At 38.8% G+C, this 23050-nt stretch overlaps 2 protein-coding genes across 2 annotated transcripts; both read right to left on the bottom strand.

The window, feature by feature from the left end:
* Window positions 1–8847: 8847 nt before the first annotated feature.
* LOC139139650 (inosine-uridine preferring nucleoside hydrolase-like) lies at window positions 8848–13851 on the bottom strand. Its single transcript, XM_070708516.1, has 4 exons — window positions 13571–13851; window positions 10643–10934; window positions 9738–9874; window positions 8848–9418 (listed from the first exon to the last, which is right to left on the bottom strand). The coding sequence occupies exons 1-4, from the start codon at window positions 13781–13783 to the stop codon at window positions 9080–9082; spliced, it is 981 nt and encodes a 326-aa protein (XP_070564617.1). The 5' UTR covers window positions 13784–13851; the 3' UTR covers window positions 8848–9079.
* A 2337-nt stretch (window positions 13852–16188) lies between these two features.
* LOC139140540 (nucleoside hydrolase-like) lies at window positions 16189–21144 on the bottom strand. Its single transcript, XM_070709876.1, has 4 exons — window positions 20792–21144; window positions 20025–20313; window positions 19347–19483; window positions 16189–18689 (listed from the first exon to the last, which is right to left on the bottom strand). Exons 1-4 carry the CDS (start codon window positions 20975–20977, stop codon window positions 18348–18350), a joined length of 954 nt encoding a protein of 317 aa, XP_070565977.1. The 5' UTR covers window positions 20978–21144; the 3' UTR covers window positions 16189–18347.
* Between the last annotated feature and the right edge of the window lie 1906 nt (window positions 21145–23050).

Below are 23050 nucleotides of genomic sequence, written 5' to 3'. Positions count from 1 at the left end.
TCAATTTGTTTTATGATACGATCCAATATGGCTGCCAGGCGGCCATTTTATTACGATTTTTCCATGTACAGAGCCATAACTCAGGCATGTTTCAACCGATTTTATTCAAAGTTGGTACAAGGACATTAACCAATGTCATAGATATGTACGTCAATTGTTTTTGTGATACGATCCAATATGGCTGCTGTGCGGCCATTTTGTTACGATTTTTTCATGTACAGAGCCATAATTCAGGCATATCTCAACCGATTTTATTCAAACTTGGTACAAGGACATTGACTTATGTCATGCACATGCACATTGATTTGTTTTGTGATACGATCCAATATGGCCGCCGTGTGGCCAATTTATTACGTTTTTTCATGTCCAATCATAACTCAGACATGTATCAAGCGAATTTATTCAAAGTTGGTACAAGGATATTGACCAATGTCATACATATGCACATTAATTTGTTTTGTGATACAATCCAATATGGCTGCTGTGCAGCCATTTTGTTATGATTTTTTCATGTACAAAGCCATAACTCAGGCATATCTCAGCCGATTTAATCAAAGTTAGTACAAGGACATTGACCTATGTCATACATATTCACATCGATTTGTTTTGTGATACGATCCAATATGGCCACCGTGTGGCCATTTTATTGCGATTTTTTTCGTGTCCTGAACTACAACTCAGACAGGTATCAAGCGAATTTATTCAAAAGTATTTTTATCACAGACCTAATGAAGAGGACTATCCTCTCTGAGGACCTGTAATCAAAGTACCCATTAACAAGTGGGGACTGTGTCATCAACGATGACTTGTTCAAGTATTAGAGCAGGAAAAAGAGCTCAACTCAGATGAAATTCCAATACTTTGTCAGTCACATTCATATATCATCATTATGATACGTCTATAATATTTCTTAGACTATTCACGCCTAGTTCGCCCGTGTCAACAGACTAAACAACCGGTTTTACGTCTTAATTCTAGTCGTGGATGCTTCAGTATTAAGCTTATGCATCAATCGAGTGCAAAAAATTTTGGTTAATGTTGTTAGGGGCTGCTAAAAATTACGAAATATTTTCTCTCAATCCTCCCTCGCCACCCCCACCCCCCCCCCCCCCAACGTTAATCGTGCTCGTTTCCTTAGACTGACCCTGCAGCGAAATTTATCTTTCTGTAACAGGATGTTGTTTAACAACGCGTTATAGCAGTTTGAAAGTGGTTATCAACATGAGAATCTCTTTATGTTTACAACATTGACAGGTTACCAGAAGGGAGAAATGTCGACACCGACACAATTCTCGCCACTCCACGTGCAGATATAGTCTTGTGCAAAGAGGCAAAGTACATGATATTGAAATGCATTGTGGGTAAAAAGTCGACTTCTCACCGCAGCAAGAGTTTGAGATAATGATGTAATAAATACTTTTAAGACAAATTTAATAGTTTACATAGCAGAAAGTTCTGTGTGTTCATTAAACTATCAAAAGTCGTGCATCTTTTCATCTTTATAGGCATTTCTTGTATGAGTTCCTGTATAACTTAAAACTTTACAATGTCATCTGTAATCTGAGTGTTTTAAGTCTAGAAATCTACAATATTAAGAATACGGTCGACCGCCTGAGACTTTTTAATGACGCATTTAGGTAGCAAAGTCGTATTTAAGGGTGCCGAGAGTTCATTTATCGCTGGTGGCGTGACTACAGGGAAGTGAAAGTAACACTGAATGACTCTTTTTAGACAGAAATAAATTTACGCAAATATGCAGTTATCTGCGAAAACCTTTGAATTGAAGAGCAGATGTTAGCAGATGTGTTTCAAACAATGTGATATATTTTATGGCCAAGTATATAAAAGGATGTACGCGCAGAAAAAATAAACACGTATTGCGCAGTTCTGCGCGCAGATGCTCGACGCTACCTTTTTTACGACTCGGACGCAACACAATTACTCCATCCCTAACAATTGTGTAGTGGTTATACAGATGTCGTCTGCAGTTTATAGAGCTGTAATTCTCAGTCAAGTTCTTAAAATTGATTCAAAATTTTTTCTGTTCAGCTTTTATCTTTTTTGTTTTAATTCGTTAATGCATTAGCGGACTTTTTGGATCTGTAAGTCGAGCCATGGTTACTCTACCCATAAACCCTAAAATATGCTCCACCGCACGTAGACCCGGAGTTGCCATGGTTAAGCCGACGTGAGTTATTATAAAGGGAGGAGGTCGTCGGAACTGTGCTCAAAGGTTGCCAGGGACCCCTACAACCGATGCAAACACTGTATTTGGGTTCCGTTGGCAATTGATGTAAGTAAAAATAAAAAAATTGTTTGTTAAAAATGGATATCGTAAAATTGAAATGTTGCAGCTATTTTTACGTGATGCATCTAGATATAATACATGAAATACATTGTTTGTAAACAAAACAAGTCGCACACTCGCAGTTCGGACGACCCCCTCCCTTCAATCCAAATCCGACAGGGTCAGAGATACCGGCTGAAAAGCGCCTCAAACGACGATCTTGAGAGAGTATGCAATCTGTATACATTTCACAAAATAATAGGAAATTGAGCACGGTGACCTGACAAAAAGTTATTGTTTTGGAAAGTACAATAACTAGAATTTGTAAAGGTTTGACAAACTTGAAAATATTAGTAGATTTTAATATTCCATCAAATTTCTTGAAAGCTTTGAGAAAGTCATTGAATGCCTTTCATCGAAAGACAAAAATTGCATAATTGTTGGAGACTTCAATATCGATACGTCTTCATCGTCTCATTCAAATACTTCTTATTCAACACTTTTGAATTCGTATAACTTCCATCAAGTAATTAACACCCCAACCAGGATAACTGATAATACATGTACAACAATAGACCACTTGATTACCAATATAACAGATCACTTTCTGGAATGCGGTTCCATCGAAACTGACATTTCAGATCACCTGTCCATTTTTGCAATTGTAAAAGGGTTGAAGCATGTATTCAAACAGCATACGCAACACACATGTTTCGACTTTTCTAGTTACAATCGTGAGTCCTTTCTGACTGACTTGAGTAGTACTTCATGGCAGGAAGTGTATGATTGCAGTGATGCGAATGATGCCTACAATATATTTCATGAAAATTTCACGCTATTGCTATGAAACATGTACCCTTGACGACAAAAAAACACCGTAGTAAGTCAATTCGGAAACCATGGATAACAAAAGGCTTGCTTATTTCTATCAAGAAAAAACATTTGCTCTTCTCAAAGAGTAAGAAGCGTCCCATGAACGATGATATTATAATGATATATAAGAATTACCGTAATGTCTTAACCAAGGTTTTAAAACACGCAAAGAAAATGTATTATTGTAATAAATTAAACTCTGTGAGTGGGAATTCTGGAAAAACATGGAAGGTTATAAATGAAATTCTCAATAGAAATAATGGGTGTAGTATGGCTCCAAACAAATTAGAACTCAGTGAAATTGGCGGCAAGGTGATAACAGAGAGTACAGATATTGCAAATAAATTTTGTGAGTATTTCTCTGATATTGGGCCCAATTTGGCGTCCAAAATTTCCACTGATATCAATTTCCAGCATTATTTGAAGCAGAGTCGTAGCAATTCTTTCTTTTTTCAACCAGTTGTTCCAGGAGACATTATGAAAGAAATACTCTCCCTGGATTCCTCAAAAACACCTGGTTATGATTTTACTCATCCTCTTTTGACTATCCATGCAGCTGAGTATATCGCTGGCCCTCTTTCACATATTATCAATCTTTCGATTTCAAATGGTGTTTTTCCTGATAGTCTAAAAGTAGCAAAAATTACCCCTCTTTATAAAAAAGGTTGTCCATTTGATGTTGGTAATTACAGGCCAATTTCAATTCTGCCCGTCTTTAGTAAAATTTTTGAAGCAGTTATCAACAAACAACTGGTTTCTTTTCTTGACAAGTACGATATTTTAATTGATACGCAGTATGGATTTCGCAAAAAATACAGTCCTAAAGTTGCCCTCGCTGACATTGTTGCTGATCTTATAGAGAAGATGGACCTTGGCTATGTAACATTAGGTATTTTTGTTGATTTGAAAAAAGCCTTTGACACTATAGATCATGATATCCTTCTTCACAAACTACATCATTATGGAGTGCGAGGTCCATCACTAAAGTTATTTCATAGTTATTTAACAAGTCGTAATCAATTTGTAATTGTCAATGGTAAATCTTCTTGTTACAGGCAAATCAAATGTGGTGTACCGCAGGGTTCCATTCTGGGTCCGACTTTATTCTTGGTATATATTAACGATATTTGTAATTCAACAGACTATTTTATTGTAGACTTTCTGCAGATGATACAAATATTTTTAAATCTCTACGTACCCAGAATGTAAATCTTACTCAAATTAACGCCAAATTTAATGAAATTATCAGTTGGTGTATGGCCAACAAACTCACAGTCAACGTTGACAAAACCAATTATATGATCATAAAGACACCACAGCGAAACACCACATTTGAAGGAAATCTGTCAATTGGGAATGATACAATAGAACAAGTTTCTTGTGCAAGCTATTTAGGAGTTACAATAGATTCATCTTTGTCATGGAAATATCATATACGAAAGGTCATTGAAGTAATTACACCCAAAATTGGTATTATTACACGACTAAGACACTATGTTCCAAAATCCATTCTCATTCAACTATATAATGCTTTTATCTTACCTCATATAATGTACTGTTTGGAAATCTGGGGAAACACTTTTTACAGCTATTTTAGAACCAATTTTTCATCTATAGAAACACATTGTTCGCTCAATTACTTTTCTCATTTTATTGCTCACTTCGAACCTCTGTTTTACAAACTGAATATTTTAGATATCTACAAACTGAGTAATATTGTACTTGTATGTTTGTTTATGATTTGAAACATAACAATCTTCCTCATACAGTTGAACACTATTTTGAGATTCCAAAGCACTCGTATCCAACACGATTAACACAAGTTGAAATTTTCGTATTCCAGGCTCAAATTTGACAATTTCACAACATAACATTAGGTATGCAGCTGTGAAACACTGGAATTCGCTGCCTGACTATCTCAAACAATTGTCAAGTAGACAAGTTTTCAAGTCTGCATTGAAACATCACTTACTGAATTTACATTAAATCTGTGTTGTTTTCTATCCTCCATCACACTTAAGCTTGTACCGAATAGTTATTATGTACTCACGGGCCATGAACTCGACTAGTCCTTTTAGACTATTTTCATGGCCCCCACCAGATTTTACAATATTGCAATGTTCTTTTCTTTTCTTTGACTTTGTACGATTTCAGTAATACACAGTTTTCTGATAATTTTCATTATTGTACATACTGTGAAGCATCTGGTGAAATAAAGCATTCATTCATTCATTCATTATACTTTGAATCTCTAAAATTTGACTGTAACAACGACAGAGTCATATATTATTCCGTTTAATCACACGTTTTTCTTTGAAAATTGGAATAATTACTCTTCGAAGTCTTAATTTAGTGTTACTGTACGATGAGAATGGGAACATTTAAATGCATGAAGTTGAAATAAATAGCTTGTTATATTGATTTTCAGTAAATTTCGTGAAAAACGGTGATATTTAAATCATCGTTTTGTAGAAAATTAAGCGCGGTGACCCCATTTTTTTTCTTTTTAATTTTTTATTATTCTTACAGATCGGATATCAAACATTCACAATGCAAAAGTATGACAATTGTTTGAATTTTTATGAACACACATCCTCAATTGATAAGGCGATGGATCTTGCTTTTTTTTCGCATACCCTTTTCAAGCCTAAGAATCCAGTGTTTCCCCTATCGTAGAAATACTAAATGTTTGCGAGAAGAAGCGGTTGTCATATGAAATTCAACTTTTGACCTAACCAAACACTCACTGATCGTAGAATCAACAGAGATCAATCCGATGGCTTTAGAAATACAGTTCTCAGCAGAGATAATACGTGATTCTTGAAACAAGCAGTGTAAACATCTGTGTTGAAATAGTTCAAAGTTCAAGCATATTTCTTGCCAAATCTCTATAATGTTTTCAAAGTTCTACTGTAACAATGATTGTGTATGGAATTAAAATTTACCAATTCCATAGGCTTTACACCGGAAAACACCGAAACCTTAATCGTTTCAAGTACCAAGAAATCTGTTAACGTCACAATTTCCACACGTAAGAGGCTCAGTGATAGCCCGGGGGGGGGGGGTACCTGGTCTGAGAAGTGGTAGGGGTGTGCGGCCGCACGTAAAAAACCCGGGGCCCATTTTAGACCTAAAATCTCGTTATTTTAGGACCCCATTTTAGACCTTATGACCTTTGACCTAGGTCAAAAGTCATAGTGTCAAAATTTGCAAAAATGTAATCGGGTAAAAAGCAAGCATTTGCGTGACCGAGCTTACCACTACACTGCATTTACGGTTTTGTTGTTGCTGGCCAAGCCATGATTTCCCAAAAACATTTTTGGAAATACTAAAAAAATTGAGTGAAAGAAACTATCTTTCACATGCACCAAAGTTTTGTCCAGCTTCTGAAATTATCACTTATCTGCAGTTACAGTCTAACTGGTGGTTTTCAAAATTCCAAACTACAAGCAGCCTCGCCGTACTTCAATAAGGCACAGCTAGTTTTCCCATGGTCGACCTGTTATGAGAGTAGTAGTAGAGCCACTTTGTTTCGATATTTTCTATTGGGCAAAATTCTTCGGTTCCCAGACACTTCGCACCAAACCACTTCGCACCATACCATCTCGTCCCTTACCATTTCGCACCAAAGCCACTTCGCACCAAAACAACCTCGTACCAAAACCACTTCGCCCCAAAAGTCACGTCGCCCCAAACCATTTCGCCCCCAAACAATGCCACTTTGCCCCAACTTATCGCCACCCGGTAAAGCTGAAAATAACCAACAACTGCTATCGAAGTTTCCATCACCTTTCTATCATCCCAGGACACAGTTAAATCTTGAAATTGTACACATTTCGAGAAAATGACATCGTGCGATTCCGCGCACGGCACCCGAGTTGTAGCATTGAGTAGTTTGCGTGTTTCTTCTTTCTTAGTCTACTGTTTATGGTTTCATGCATCAATAAATGTTTCCGTGGTAGCCAAAATAAGTTGCATGTAAAATCAACGTTATGATACATCGTGGCATCGTTGTTTTAGGACGAGTTGATGGTATAATACTTTGGGCAAAGTGGTTTTAGTACGAGGTGGTACTTGGGGCGAAGTGGCTTTGGACGAGGTAGTACTTGGGACGAGGTGGTTTTGGTGCGAAATGGTTTTGGGGCGAAGTTGTGTGGGGCGAACTGGTTTTGGTGCGAAGTGTCTGGACCCCAACTCTTCCATATATGGAATTCTGACCAATTAGTGACAGTGTTTTAACGAAGTCTACATTTATTTTGGCTAAAGCCAGGGGGTCTCTTTAATGGTTCCCCTGCCACACAAAAAGATATCGATGCTTATTGAATGCAGCTCAAAACTAGTCTGGCAGAGACCCTGCGATTCGCGTTCTTCCCTGTTGGAACACGCGCGCGCCCTTCAGAGACGCGACGCGAATCCCAGGGTCTGGACGTTCTTGCAAGCGACCGGTCGGATTTCTGCCTGATCCGGGTACTTTATAGAACTCCACACATCCGTTAATCAAAACAAAAATGACAGGTAGCATAGCCAAATAAAATTTAAAATGAAAATTAAAAACATACCGCGTATATAGGTCTACCAGCTACTAGTATATATTCTCTCCGCCCAGTTAGATAGGTTTTTCTTTTGACGTCACTACCCTTATGAATATTCATATACTTGCAAGAACCGACAGTCGCTGTGTCTGGCAGCGCGTGCTCACAGCTGCACAGCCTTCGAATGCAGGCCCATCGCGGCGCGCACAAAACAAGGCACAGCGACTGTGGAGAGTCTACTTAAAACCCTGTGCTAGGAAGACGGGAACTGACAGTTGGAATTTGTTTTTGTGTGGCACTCAAAAATCGACCCCATTTTAGACCCTGGTTTACTGTGAATTGATACCCCCATTTTAGACCAAGTTGCTGAAATACCCACCCCATTGGGCGGCAACGTATACATATTGGCAAGTAATGGAAGTATCCCCCCCGGGAGTGATAGTCTCCACGCATAGTGCCCCCACAATGCTTTGCAGATAGGAGACTTCTCAGCGAACGTGCAAGAAAAACTGGTGCCGAGAGTGGTTCAGTGAAGAGACGGCAAGCGAGCAACCGTAGGGGATTGGAATCGTCAAAGGCGCATGTTGCATGCCTTGGCTGTCGTGCTCTATACACCCAAAGACCCCTTGGGGATAGTTAAGAGCACAGTCACCTGTGGTCTATTCCACGCTGCGTCTATACGCCCCATACAGTGCCCATAGACGTGTGTACATATGCCTGAGAAGGAGATTGACATCTTCTTCTCAGGCATATGTACACACGTCTATGAGGCGTATATATACAGACGCAAAGGGTAATAGACCACAGGTGACTGTGGGAAATCAAACGCATCACTGTCATCAGATAATAGAGGCAACATGGTTACAAAACATCGCGTAAGATTTCAAAGGGCAAACACATTACACAGCTGTGAAGGAGAAAGAAGTCTTTACAAAAAGAGTGGTAGGTTAGTAGTATAACTCTTTATTGGCAATCTACACGATGGCAACATCTACTGAGGACAAGACACCTCTACCCCCGTCCGTACCCCTGGGGACGGAGATTTGTGACATTTTATGACATATTATATGACAGTTATACTCTACAGAGTAAACTGGCGCATTTTATGACATATTATATGACAGAATACTCTACAGAGTAAACTGGCGCATTTTGACATTTGTGACATTTTATATGACAGTACTCTACAGAGTAAACTGACGAAGACTTAAAATCCATTATTGATATTTTTGCAAGCATTGTTAGAAAATTAGCACACAAAAAGAATTCAAAATAGCAGGGCAATATTTCTTTATCTGATGTCTATTTCTTTAACAATTAACAGGAAATCAACTGGAAACTGCACATAACTTTTTATAGCTTCGTTAGTTCATATATAAATCGATTTTTACATCACCGAGTTAAGCATTGTTTCCTGGATGATGTTCATATCCAATTTTTTCACAATATTAACATTTGCTTGTTTTCCTAAACTTCCTCTCCAGTCGATGATCATCTGTGCCCTTGTTAATTTGCCATCCAGTTCCACATTGGCGTAGAATCTCTCTGATTCCAGAACAGCATCACTCCGTACCCGGGCAATCATGGCAAGGCTATCCCAACTGAGATACGGACAGTCTGGACCTTTACCATAGATTTTGTAGAAGAAGCTTTCCAGCTTCTTCGAGATGGCCTTGAGAAAATTGGCTTTCTCGGAGCCAATCGCCAGACGCTTGCCAAACCATGACTAGAAAGAAAATGCAGCGCGTTGAAGTAACATTTAAATTGCAAAGATACGGTGATACGATCATTGAAAACAAAATAGCTTGTAAAGCATGATCTGTAAAGAAATTTATGAAAAAATACACTTAAAGTCAATTTTGTCATACATGTTTGGCTCACCTCTTCTTAAAACACAACCCTCTTCTATATGGCCATTAGTTTACAGTACTGTAATTACATTGTTGACAATGAATATCGAATATATAAATGCAACAAATGTCATGACAATGACAATGACAATGGATAAGTCCACAATGCCAACATATCTGTCAATGTTGACATACCTGTGTAAGAGGGTGTTCTTCACACACATCTGAGGTAACTATGGTAGCTGGACTTTCAATGGAATTCAACACAATATGAGCAGCCTCTGGGTCCATTGCAAAGTTGAACTCTCCACTTACGGTAAAATTGCCCTTTGCTGGCAAATGGGAGATTGCACTTGAATTATAATAATGATTGACTGGTAAGAGAATGATCTTGGAAGCAACGTTAGAAACAATAACACATTTCTTTTTATAACATCATGATTCATACAGATTTCGAAACTTAAGTTCACATGATCTAATTTTTTCATTGCATGAATTTACCTTAGCATATTTTATCCTAGTATTTTTTAAAAAAAGGTAAACTTGCTTCGATTAAAGGGGGAGAGTCGTTCAAAGGTCGGATGGGACCCACGCGACCAATTAGATACTGTATCCAAGGTACGTCGGCGATTGATGAAAGCTAAAACATGTTTGTTATAATGTACATCGTGAAATTTAAGTGTTGCAGCTATGTTGACGTTATGCATCCACATATCGTGTTTGTAAACAAGCGAAATGCACATACGAGTTTCGGTGAACCCAAAATGTAAGCAATGTTGTTCATACATGTCAATGTTGGCAAACGCATAATTTATCCTCAGCCCCTTCACCAGACTGTAAATTCACAAATCAAAATTCATTGTTAGTTTTACATGACATGCCGGGTTTCATAGCTTTTACATTCTAGAACTTGTCTCTGCAGCGAGGGGTGCAAATCAAATGCATTTTAACTTTCAGATCATTAACCTCCCGCATGCAAAAATACTGCACCAATCACTCGACGATCGAACCGAATGAAACTCGTTTACGTTTGATTATATCTCATTTCATGTTATACTTGATTCTCAATTCACAGAAAGCAAATAAGAGAAAACATTTACCATTTGAATTTCCTCCCATAATGGTTAGATCCTTGAGCTTTTTAGGAAGATCTGGATCCATTCTCATCGCCATGGCAACATTTGTCAGAGGGCCGAGGGTGACCATTGATATTTCTCCTTGATACTCATTGACAATCCTCACGATGGCGTTGACAGCATGTTCTGATTTGAGCAAAGACATGTTTGGATCGACTAAATCGGGAACATCTCCAAAACCATCCTTTCCATGGATTTCGTCTGTCAAAACTTTGGTGTTAAGAAGGGGTGTTGCACATCCTTCAAACACGGGTATCTGCAAAGCGGGAAAGTTATGAAGAAAACCTCCATCTTAGTGATGATTTCCTCGATTACATATTGCAACATTTTTGTCTCAGTGACATTTATTGATATTTCCTGTAGATTTACGATACCCCGAGTCCATTAACGTAGGTCGGAAAAGCTTTCCGATTCGGTTTACCAGTTGATAATACCCAATGGTTTGCTCGAGTACAATTTATGATGCTTGCAGTCATCTACTATTTACAGAACTTTTAAATAGATGATTTAATAGGAACTTGAAGGAGTCCGATACTTAAGCTTATGCTCGTTCAGTGCTGTCATTGTAACCGGTGGTAATGAACCAATTATTGGCAAACAACATTTTTCGTTGCTTGACCAATTTTAATTTTTCTTCTAAGTATGAATATATATAACCGGCTCTCTAAATTTCAACATACTTTTACCCACACACAAGTAATCTGGACAAAAATACTACATTTAAAGCATGCAGTCAGACAACAGTGCAAATGATTATCAAAAGAGTTTATTTTCCGCTCTGGCGTCATCTAGAAGATTACGAATGACCCAGATATTTAAACAGTGACCTTTTGTATGTTGCGTATCTCTCAACGAGGGCAGTGTAACCCATTGTTTTGCATGTTAGAAATTGTGTTGATTTCTATTAATTTCAGGGACCGTTGGAGACTCAGTGCATACGTTTTGCCAAACAAACTAATTATAAATTACCACGTCTGCAAAACCCTGTCTCAGTTTCCGGTAACATGTTGAAACCTTAGAAATGTTGTCAATGGTCACCAAACACCCTAATGTACTTAGGAATTAGGAATTCTCTCTCTTCTGACAACCAATGCTATTTATATGAAAGCAAATGCAGACAGGAAAATTCTCGAACACGTTTTGGCCATTCTATTAAAGTTCGATTGCCGTTAACAAACTTCTTAATATCATTAAAGTTTAAAACTTAAACCTTCTCCGAGTAAAAATTTCCGACAGGCTCATTTTATTAGAGTTGACGCATAAACCAAAAAGCTCAAAAAACGGAAAATGTACCAAGTCAAAGGTATTCGGTCACCTGATTTTTAATAGCCAATCACAGATTTTACTCGGGTGGCCGCTTTTTAAAAAGGGCTCCTCCACATGACCAGTCATGGCATACTTAGCAGCGTCGTCTGCATGTCCTTCGACGTATCAAATATGGAGGACCGGCAGTTACAGGTGTTACGGGGTAGTACGTTAAGCCCCGCCCCTTTACCATATAGGGAATATGCAAATTTACGGTTACCTTGTACCTTTAAATGTGTTCGAGGACATTTTTACTGTGAACAAAATTGATAAAAATATGTACGCGAAACTTTGCTATAACCTTTAATATTACTGCAATCACATTCAATAACGAATGCTGGCTCAGTTTACAGCTGGTGTGTTCTCTTCTTTACAAGGCTTTGGCCTGACATTTGGAAGCACATGGGTTTACCCGATTTAGGGATTACATTGCCACTGGTCCGAGGTCGGGTTACGGTCAAAATCAACATTGGTCCAGTACCGCGGTCTAGAGTCAGACCACCAAGCATTATGTTTTATTAATTTCCCCTGCAACCCTTTTGAATTTGAATTTCTCGTTATTTCTTACATTTTAGAACTTCTTCAGGTTTGTACACAATACTGCAACTGATAGGACATGACCTTGAAGTCTACAGTGGGTACATGTACTCACTTTACTGGTATGGTAGTTACATCTCTCCTTACACGTGACCTTGTGAATACCAAAGCCACTTTGAGCGGGGTCTGTGACAGTCATTGTTAATTGTGTTGTTCATTGTCACCATTTGTGACTGTTTTTTGGACTTCAGTTGAAATATGTCTCTGGATTCTGCGTGTGGTATCATTGCACAAACAATTCTTGGTGTTTGCCATATAAATTGAAAGTGAATCGGCTTCACGTGTGTGACGTAGTTGCGAATGAACTGTATTACCTGGACTCAAGGTGAACCCCGATTTTTATCCTTGATTTTTAAAGAGAACGGTTGAAAGAAGTGCCATTGAAAAACTGCCAAACAACCTACCGATATGCGCCATTATATGTTGGGCTGAGAAGCATGGCGGGTAAAGCTTATTAAGCAGAGCTTTATCTTGACGTTACTGAAACCCCGCCATATATGTGGCTGTCACGAAAGTGATTATGGAACAATGGATAAACCGGGTGAACTAAAGTAAATTCTTTTGCGAACGAAGGTACATGTACGTATTTGACCAACAAATTTAATGAATGTCATTTTGCATAGCAGAATCCTCAGATCTGAACCCATGCGTATTATGTTAAAGTGTTTCAGAACAAGCGAACTTACTATCATTTAGGACAAGTAGATTTTCTCCTTCACCAGTCCTTGTCAAATCGACTTTGTAGGACAGAAGCCTGCACTGCCACCCTCCCCCGGGAATTTTCCAAACTGTCAGCATTTCAGTGTTGATGTCAATTACCCAAATTCTAGCTCAGCTAGGTTCTGCCACCCCCTTCCGAGGCAATTTTCTGCAGCTGCCGTGCTGTCCTGCTTTGCTTGAAAATTTTAACCCCTTCTTACGTTGTAATCGTGTAATTGAACGAATGCTTGCGCTTTTTATGGATCTTTGACTTCTCATAACAAAACTCACCTGCTCTCTGTCATACACCTTTAAAAGTCTAAGCACGTTACGGCAGACGTTCTTCACCTCTGTAGTGCCGTTGACACATGTTATGCCGAGGACTTCCACATGTTGATTTGATAACGCGACGGCTACGGCTTCAGCGTCATCGACGCCCGCATCGCAGTCGATCAACATTCGAATCTTGTCTGGCATGGCTAGTCTTGTGGTGTGTTTGCGCATGTCAGTCCCTACGGACAATTGGGAAAAACCGTGGGCAGTGGTTACTGTACCCGTCTCACTGTTTCAGAGTCAAGTGTGAGACTGTCACAGTGGTAAAAGCAAGTTCTTCATGGAGAAAGTGTGCCCTTGGAAATCGCTCCTCCCCCCAAAAAACAAAAACAAAAACAAAAACAAAAACAATAACGATAGCCGCTATGAATTTTGGCATGGAATAGGAGCCATCAATGCTGATTTATTGAATTTGGCGAACTCGACGACAGGTGAGTATCCAATCTGACTAAAATTAGATGTAGAGTACGGCGACGTCTACTTACGCGGTATTTTCTTGCTGTCGCCTCAGAATACTGAGCAAGTTTTCCCATCTGGGATAGTAGATGAGGTTCCCAGACACTTCGCACCACACCACGTCGCTCGTACCAAAACCTCTTCGACCCAAGATTCAAGTCGCACAAACCATTTCATCCCTTCCAAATCAACTCCACTTCGCATTAAACCATCGCCAATTGGCAAAGCTCAAAATAACCATAGATCCTCGAGGTCTATGAAATAACCAACCACTGCCCTCGAAGTTTGAATCACCTATCCCAAACACTATTACCCTATGAGTCGATAATCTAACGTGTACGCAAATCGCCGCACATTTGTGTTTTTCCATTTTTCTAAATCTACCTTTATTGGCTTTGTGCAAAGAATAAATGGTTCATGCGGCAGCCAAACTGTCTTGATACAGTAATGGCTCCAAGTTGCAGGTAAAAACAATACTATGATTCATCGTAGCTGTAGGATGAATTGTTAGTACGATGGTACTATACTTGGGGCTAAGGTCAATGCTGAGTCGTCACGTGCCTTTATTTTCAGTTTAAGCCAGTACTCAGACAGGTCAAATATGTATGTGGAAGCATGAATACCGTACGTGAGATAAAACGACCTTGAGATGACCTTTCAGAAACACTCAGTTTTAGTCTCTTCCCGTTCTTCTACGACTGCGTTCGTGATGGTTTACAGTGGAAAATTGTAGTTTTTGTAGTATAATAGCTAAATATTTCATTCTGCAACATTGCATTAGCATTGGGTTATCTCGAAGAGGGAATCGTCTGCTCTCAAGTTCATTTTAGTATGATGGAAGAGTGACAGTGTCTTTGTGGGTGTATGCGGAGTTGTTTTTGTTAGGGGGCTAAGGAGGGGGCTTGAGTTAACTCATATCGATGCATAGAGATGTTTTCCATTGGTATTTGCTTTACAAAGGACTTTAAAAGTCTACATGTGCCCATACTCTTCTTTAGAGCTCTCTCACATGCTAGATGAACATTCCTCCGATGCAAGAAGGGGTCTCCCTCTTTCTGGTTCGTGTAGAATATGACGAAGAATCCGGGCGTAGAAGCAAACATGCGACGAAGAAGATCACAAGGACAGAATTAGAAATATATGAGAGGGATTTCTCGGAATTTGACAATGTGAACTGCAGACTCTGGTAAAGTGCGTACATGGATTAATGTCACAATTGCGGCGAAAACATTTTATGAGCATGCTTATTTCTGTTGGAGTTTTATCTACGTGAAACATCAGAGCATGATGGCGTTATGAGATGATAACATAGTAGTATCTGTATTTTGGAAGGCCTAGAATAGACGTTTTGGTATTTTGATGGAATAAATTAATTTGTGAGATACTATTACCTCCAAGCATCCATACACATCATTAAATATCGTATGAACCGTTGAAAACTAAACACTGTAAAAGTGTTCGTTGCCAGATTCTGAGAGTTCGTCCGTACGATTCGATCGAAGAGTTCTTGATTTTAAAGTCACTCCATACTGACAGGTTTCTTCACTGAAGAGGTCGTACTGACGTCCAGCGTTCAGTTGTCTCGCTTTGTTCTACACCCTTTGTTTTCGTTATGTGTAATGTAGTGCAAGTAATCAATGTCTTGGCATGATAGCGAATGAATGGAAAATGTTCAAACAATGCAAGTGAAGCCTGTGCATTGATGCTACAGCGGAAAAAAAAACACAAGATGGTAAAGTTTCATCATTCCTTCCATGTGACGACTTGTAGACGGACGACTATTTGCGTCGCATTTACGGTGAACAAGAATATCTATAGTCAAGCATTCAAAATGATAACTCATCCCTAAATAACCTTTGTATTGGGCGTTGTTCAAAGAAGTGACATCATTGAATGTCAAATTTTCGCCTGCTTTAGTTTAAGTAAAATGATCTACCTCACGCATGAGTATATAACAATACATCAGCACGTGAATGAGTAAAATTAGTTTCCGTTTGAATGTAGACACGGTCGACCTATTTCTTAAAAACGTGATCTCAGTATATTGTCGATAAAAAGTGAATTACTCTTAGTATGTCTTTCACGCTGTTCATATTTGAAATGCGATATTGTGGTATGTAGGGTTGGAAAAATCAACTGTTTTAGAATGTCTTTTTGGAAAAAAATGTACATTTAAGATGGTTTTGCCCTTTTTCTGTGAATATGTAATTAAATCGACAGATACAGCCACAGTTTTGCTTTTATTAAAAACACTTTTTATATGATAGAAGTCAATCACTTCGAGGTGAACTTTGCTACTAGAATCACAGAGTAACATACACAGAGTGGCAACACCTATTGTTTAAGGCGTGAAGCGGTTACGTAAGCAATCCATGTTTGCCTCGCCTCACGAAGCTCTTGGCTCTCTTTTCCGAAGAGTGCCGACCATGCACCTTCGGTAATTTTCGGATTTTCACCAATTGTTAAGCGAAAGTATGTTCGACAAAGTTTGCATTGTTGTTGTCGTGTGGTGCTGATCGGAATTGATGTGCTGGCAAAAACGGGAATGTTTTGAGCTTCAGGAAAGTGGGTTTTACCGTTTTAAAAATTCCTCTCATATTTTTATGAATATATAATGAGTGTGTTTGAACCAAATTTGAAAGTCTTTTATCGATACTGTCTGGTTTTACTCAATGGCTTACGATCAGTCATACCGTCTTTTACACGTGCGTCAAGAAAGGACATGTTTATGAAACTGCTGGCGTGTTATGTTTTGATTGGCGTGAAGCAGTGTTTCTGGCCTGAGAGCTCACAAAGTAACTATGGTTGCTACGCGACTGGCAGTACGATGCCATCTCGTCGTATGTTTCGCATAATCTCGTGTAATTATCAACCACAAACAAAGCATCCAAAAAGTTTAACACCTTTGAAGCTCATTTTAATATGAAATGCCAATAGTCTACCGAGACGACGATGGAACAAAAGGCATGCAAGTGTTGCCACTCTGTCTATGATACTCTGTGCTAGAATGTAACACCTAGACTTGTCATCTTTCGCCCAGTGGCCAAGTCAAGGACACATAAAAAACCATACAAAGATAATGGTACGGACCTAGCAGTGTGAGAGGGTCTGATCACGCATGATATCTACATGTATATGATATGATGAGTTACATTTTGCAAATAACCATTGTGTATGTACAAGGTATGTTTACAAATGCCAGGAAGAGACAACACCTGGCAGTACCAGTATGTAGAAAACAAACGGTGCCATGTTTTTGAGATCTTTGAGTCAATACCCTCGCTGGCTTTTGCCAGACGGGAAAAAGTGAGCTGTACTAAGCTTACATCCCTTGATAAAGCTTCAAGCTTTACACTCATTAAGTTCTTACATGATTTATCGTGTGGTTCTCGGACATGAAATCTTGGAAACTGTTTCTTTCGAAGGTGACCATGTCCTTCAAACTTCAGACTACAAGAGACTACATAGCCACACAGAAGACGATTATATCTTACAACCTATGACATAGGTGCCAAAAGATGATATTTGAAATGCACGACAAGATTTGCCCAGTCTTTTCAAAAATCTGACACCAAATCCAGATTTTATGATAAGAAGTTCCGGACCGTATCTACTTCCTTGGTTTTGCCTCTGTGAATTTCAACTTAGCACTTTGTCTATCGAATATTTGTTTTGTCAAATTTTGAATGAGTACATCATTAAATTTTGAGACCAGATTCGTACATTTGCTTCTTTTCCTCTGGTGTTTTATGTGAGGAGGTATTTTTCATACATGAGTAATCTCTTTATTTCATTTTTAGTACGTTTTTCACTGCCCAAGACAGGTATTCTTTAAAAGATTCGAGTCCATCTCAGCTGATTAAAGATTACCAGCTAAACATCAAGTCCTGAGAGAGTTCACCATACAAATTGTTGGTATCCGTTTTCGTACAAAGTCACTCATACTTCATCACTTACTGTAGATGTCTCCTTTACTTGTAAAACAGAGCAGTACTGTTAGACTTGAAGTACGTACATCACTCAGTTGATTCAGTTCGTCAAAAAGTAAATCTACTTATATTAAACACGATTGGAACTAATTTGGGATAAATAGATCTTTATATTTTTCAAATTTATCAACAGTGTTAGGTGCCCCATAGCTGAATGTTGGAATATTACAAATTACTCATAAAAACAAGTGTGTAACTTAAAAAGAAACGCAGATGAGCTTACATTTGCACATTAAATCGAATTTACTTCAACATCCAATTATCCCAAATTAGTTCCAATCGTGTTAAATTTATTTCACTGACTCTAGCATCATATCCTGGATGATGTTAATATCCAATTTTTTCACAATATTAACATTTGCATGTTTTCCTAAACTTCCTCTCCAGTCGATGATCATCTGTGCCCTTGTTAATTTGCCATCCAGTTCCACAGTGGCGTAGAGTCCCTCTGATTCCAGGACAGCATCACTCCTTATGCGGGAAATCATGGCAAGGCTATCCCAACTGAGATACGGACAGTTTTGACCTTTACCACCAAAGGTTTCACTAAAGAAGCTTTTGAGACTCTTCGATATGGAAGTGAGAAAATTTGCTTTTTCAGTGCCAACTGCCAGACGTTTATCAAGCCATGACTGACCAGAGAAAAAATAAAGATATGTTACAATTTAACGTGTTACGATGACATTTCATTTGAGGGGAAAAGATAAATTCAATAATGGCAAATTCAGTTTCCCTGAGCAATAATTTCATGAAAAAGCTTTGCAATTTAAAAGCTGCTTCAAATGATGTCACATCTTGACATTCATGGTAAATATGCAAATTCTGATGGTCAGTACAGATATGATACAACCATAATCAGGATGATGATACTGTGATTTTATTACTCTTTAAACCATGACAAGAGTATATTGCAACTGATCATTGAACATGTTCATAGGTACAGCTACACATAAATTGTAATTATTTTCATTATTGGGCTTCGGAATGCCAAGAGCAGCGTATCTCTCAGCACAATAAAGCAAGTGACAAGATGTGTGCCAAAGTGTACAAGATATGAACTTCAAAACCTGTTTTTTTGATACGATCAAATTTTTGACATCCCTTAAATTACAAGCTGAGAAACACATAGGTTGCTGTACATATAATAGTACACATGTATAAAATGATATGGCAAGATTTAACAGGAAACTCAAACTTGATTATGTACGCCGAAAACAACAGCTTTTCTATCTGACATTGAAGGTGGGGACAAAGTCAAGACATAAATGCAGCCATATTATGTCACATACCTGTGTTAGAGGGTGTTCTTCACACACATCTGAGGTAACTATGGTAGCTGGACTTTCAATGGAATTCAACACAATATGAGCAGCTTCTGGGTCCATTGAAAAGTTGAACTCTCCACATGGGGTAAAATTGCCTTTAGCTGGAAAAAAAGGTTCGATATGAATAGAGGGTGCCGGTAAGCAGCTTGGCAAAAGCAGTTCAGTCACAAAAATGGAGTTTCACCAACATGACATTACAGAATTGTTGCCCCTTCATTGCACAGAGTTAACTGTTGATTTATGGCATGCAAGTAAGAACAGACTTGCGGTCACTGTATGTGTGTATTGTGAGTGTCAGAGCGTTCATGGATGAATAAGTGCAAGTCTACTTCCTTTGAGAGTGATAAAAATATCAATGGATGGTTTCTATAAAGACAAGCATAACACTTCATGAATTCTGGCAAGATGTTTCGCTCATCAAATGTGACGCCATGATCTTTAAGTTACACCAGGAAAACTTACATCGTGACAACGTCCAAAACAGATGTATAGATATATTTTCAACTTCGAGACACGCACATCAGATAACTAATCTAGACCAATGCTTTAGACGGTACAATAAAACCTACACGTTTGCCACCATTTCACATGGCTTTAATTATCAGCAATTCAAACACATTTTTAAGAAGTGAAATTTATCACCATTTAAATTTCCTCCCATAATGGTCAGATCCTTCAGTTTTTTTGGAAGTTCTGGATCTATTCTCATTGCCATGGCAACATTTGTCAGAGGGCCGAGGGTGACCAATGATACTTGTCCTGGATGTTGATTGACAATCCTCACAATGGCATTGACAGCATGCTCCGCTTTAAGTCGGGACATATCTGGAATGACCAACTCGGGAACGTCTCCGAAGCCATCACTTCCATGGACACCATCCGTTTTGATGTTGTGAACGAGGGCAGTTGCACAACCCTTAAACACAGGTATCTGCAAAAACAGGGCAACAAAGACTGAAGATAACTTACAGTACTGATTCTTAATTGAGCACAGCCTCTTTCTCGGTGGTCTATACACGATGCAACAACTTTACAGAACACTTTATGTGAAGGGACCATGACTAACGGTAGAATGCACCTTGAAGAGAGATGTTTAGACTGAAAAATTGTGCTTGCCGTCTTCTTGACTCTGACCTCGATCCGACAATTTGTGGAGGGACCGTTAATTTGTCATACATTTGCCTATTGTTGAATGTTAGCACAATGTAAGTCATACAAATCAATGACAATCCAAAATTTGAAAATCTAGTTGTTATTGACGTGACGGCTACAATTGTCAATACGAATCAGTCAATATAGGGAAGAGCTACAAAAAGGGCGTAACATCAGTAACATTTGTCTATGCATATACAAGTACAAAGACCAGTTCCTTTGGTTTGGTGTTTGATTTCTCATACATTACTACTCACCTCTTCTCTGTCATAAACCTTCAGAAGTCTGAGCACATTTCGGCAGACATTATCTACATTTGTGTTGCCGTTGACACACGTTATGCCGACGACTTCAACGTCCGGCTGTGTCAGTGCGATAGCGATGGCTTCCGCGTCGTCGTTCCCGGCGTCACAATCTATCAGCATTTGAATTACGTCTGGCATCTCTGGACTCTATGCTACACAGTCACTTACTTATGTTCTCGGTTGTACATCGGTTACCGAAGGTGAAGTATAAGGTAAATAGAATATTGCAATGAAGTGTTGCGAAAGGTGCAGGTAGTAGGTGCTTCTTCTTGTAATACACTTACCACAACCTTTAATCTTTGACCTGTAGGCTAAGGCAGACCCATTTCATTTCTGGGGGTGGGGCTGGGGGATTTTTGAAAAAAAAATGTTTCTGGCCATTATTTATAGGAAAAAGAATTGTTTGCCCTGTGAGCAGGTGCGGCCAACGAACAATGCACTTTTAGAGGGATCCTTACTGTGATAAAATATATTGTGCAGGACAAGTAATTGGAACTGACTAATTTTTAAGTCCGGAGGGTAATTAGTTAGCTGTTCACAATTTGCCCTCCAACTGAAAATGTTTCGGCTTTGTAACCCTCCCGCACTCAAAGTTCATTTTACCCGCTCCCCACATATTTTTGCCTATCTCCCCTCCCCATTCTGAATTTTTAAAGCTCCCTTGCCCTGTGGTGAAAAAACTTGTCGATTTCCCCTGCCCTGGAAAAAAATTCCCCTTAAAATTTTATCATTCCCCTGCAGACATGAAGTTCCCCTGCCTTGCGATGAAAAAAAAAAACATTTTCCCCCATATTTAATTTTATAAAGAGGCTCAACTTCCCCAATCCATGTTTTACAAGTAACTTCCCCTCTCCTCTTCTTTCCCAATCCTGGTCCCCAGGCCAATCAACCGATATCTGCCCAGCTAGACAAAAAAACTAAAATCTGCTCCCTGGCAGCTAAAAATATGTCACCCCTCCCCAAGCAAAATTAAAATTTCCCCTGCCCTCAAAAATTGCTCCCGGAATAGCTTTTTCAATGAATAGCTCCTCCGTTGGCTGCACCTGTGTGAGCAGGGAAAAAAATATAGGAAGGATGTAAAAAAAATTTCTACCATGTACCCTACGACAACAGATTGTATCTTCAGTGGTCTCTAGAGCTGCCTCCTATGACGGTTAATTACAGCCCTGCTGTTTTTTTATAATTAATCTGCTGCATAGGATATATGGTATGAATTGCAGTAACTCCATTTTTCTGCCACACAAAGAGGTATTACTTTTCTCACAGCTTAACAGTTACAGCATACTTTATAGTTTTCATAATGTACGGACTGTACATTTTCCCCGATTTGGCATTTTGTTCAATATGTAATAAAAAAAATTCAACAAAAAGAATCGGGAAATTGTTGTGTGAGGAAAGGCAAAGATTCAATCTACAGAAGAAAAGTAAAATAAAAGTTCCCCACATTGACTCAGTTGATAAAATAATTTCTAAGTGGAGCAGGGAGGGAAAAGATGACGCTCCCCGAACAATCTTTCGCACCCCATACATGATAAATGGTCTACCCTTACAATGCTGAGCAAGTTGGCTATATTACAGCGCCCCCACCGGCTGAGGTTTCGCATTTATAAATAAACCAATCGCTTTCATTGCTCATCAATATAGGTCAGAGAATGTGGTATAAAACGCAAAAATTACTCAGCTCAGAGTTTAACATAACCAAAGCACAATGCCATAAGGTGGTATGGGTCGTAGTAGTGAGAGTGAACAATTAATTAATTGATCATTATGAATGATGTTGATAAAAATCATAGTTTTCCTGTAGGGTCTATGTAAAAATTTAATATTTCTATTGTATTCTTACAGAAGTACCGCACTGCACTCAAATCTTGAATGATGATCAGTATTTATGTCACATTCATGCAAATGTAGCACAAGGCCCTCAGAAATGTGGTCATTAGAGTTACAGCTGCAGGCACTGCATAGTCACTCGATGTGAGGTCACAGTACTGTCTCTGTAGACTTTCTCAACAGTAAATAGTGGGCAGGACTTTGAACATCAAAGCAGTGCACAGGCCTTCAAATAACTGTTTCCTTCACTCTTTTGGATTTCAAAATTTCTACCACATTGGGGCAGGTCGATAGGTCAAGCATCAAACTAACATTGTTTTATACCCTAAGCTGAACGACACCGAGAGAAAGGATGTGTAGTTGAGGAGGATTCAGGCCAAT

The sequence above is a fragment of the Ptychodera flava genome, chromosome 9 (genome assembly GCF_041260155.1).
Source record: "Ptychodera flava strain L36383 chromosome 9, AS_Pfla_20210202, whole genome shotgun sequence".
NCBI classification, from domain to species: domain Eukaryota; kingdom Metazoa; phylum Hemichordata; class Enteropneusta; family Ptychoderidae; genus Ptychodera; species Ptychodera flava.
Note: the sequence above shows the minus strand (reverse complement) of the source record. Positions and strands in the feature narration are given on the sequence as shown.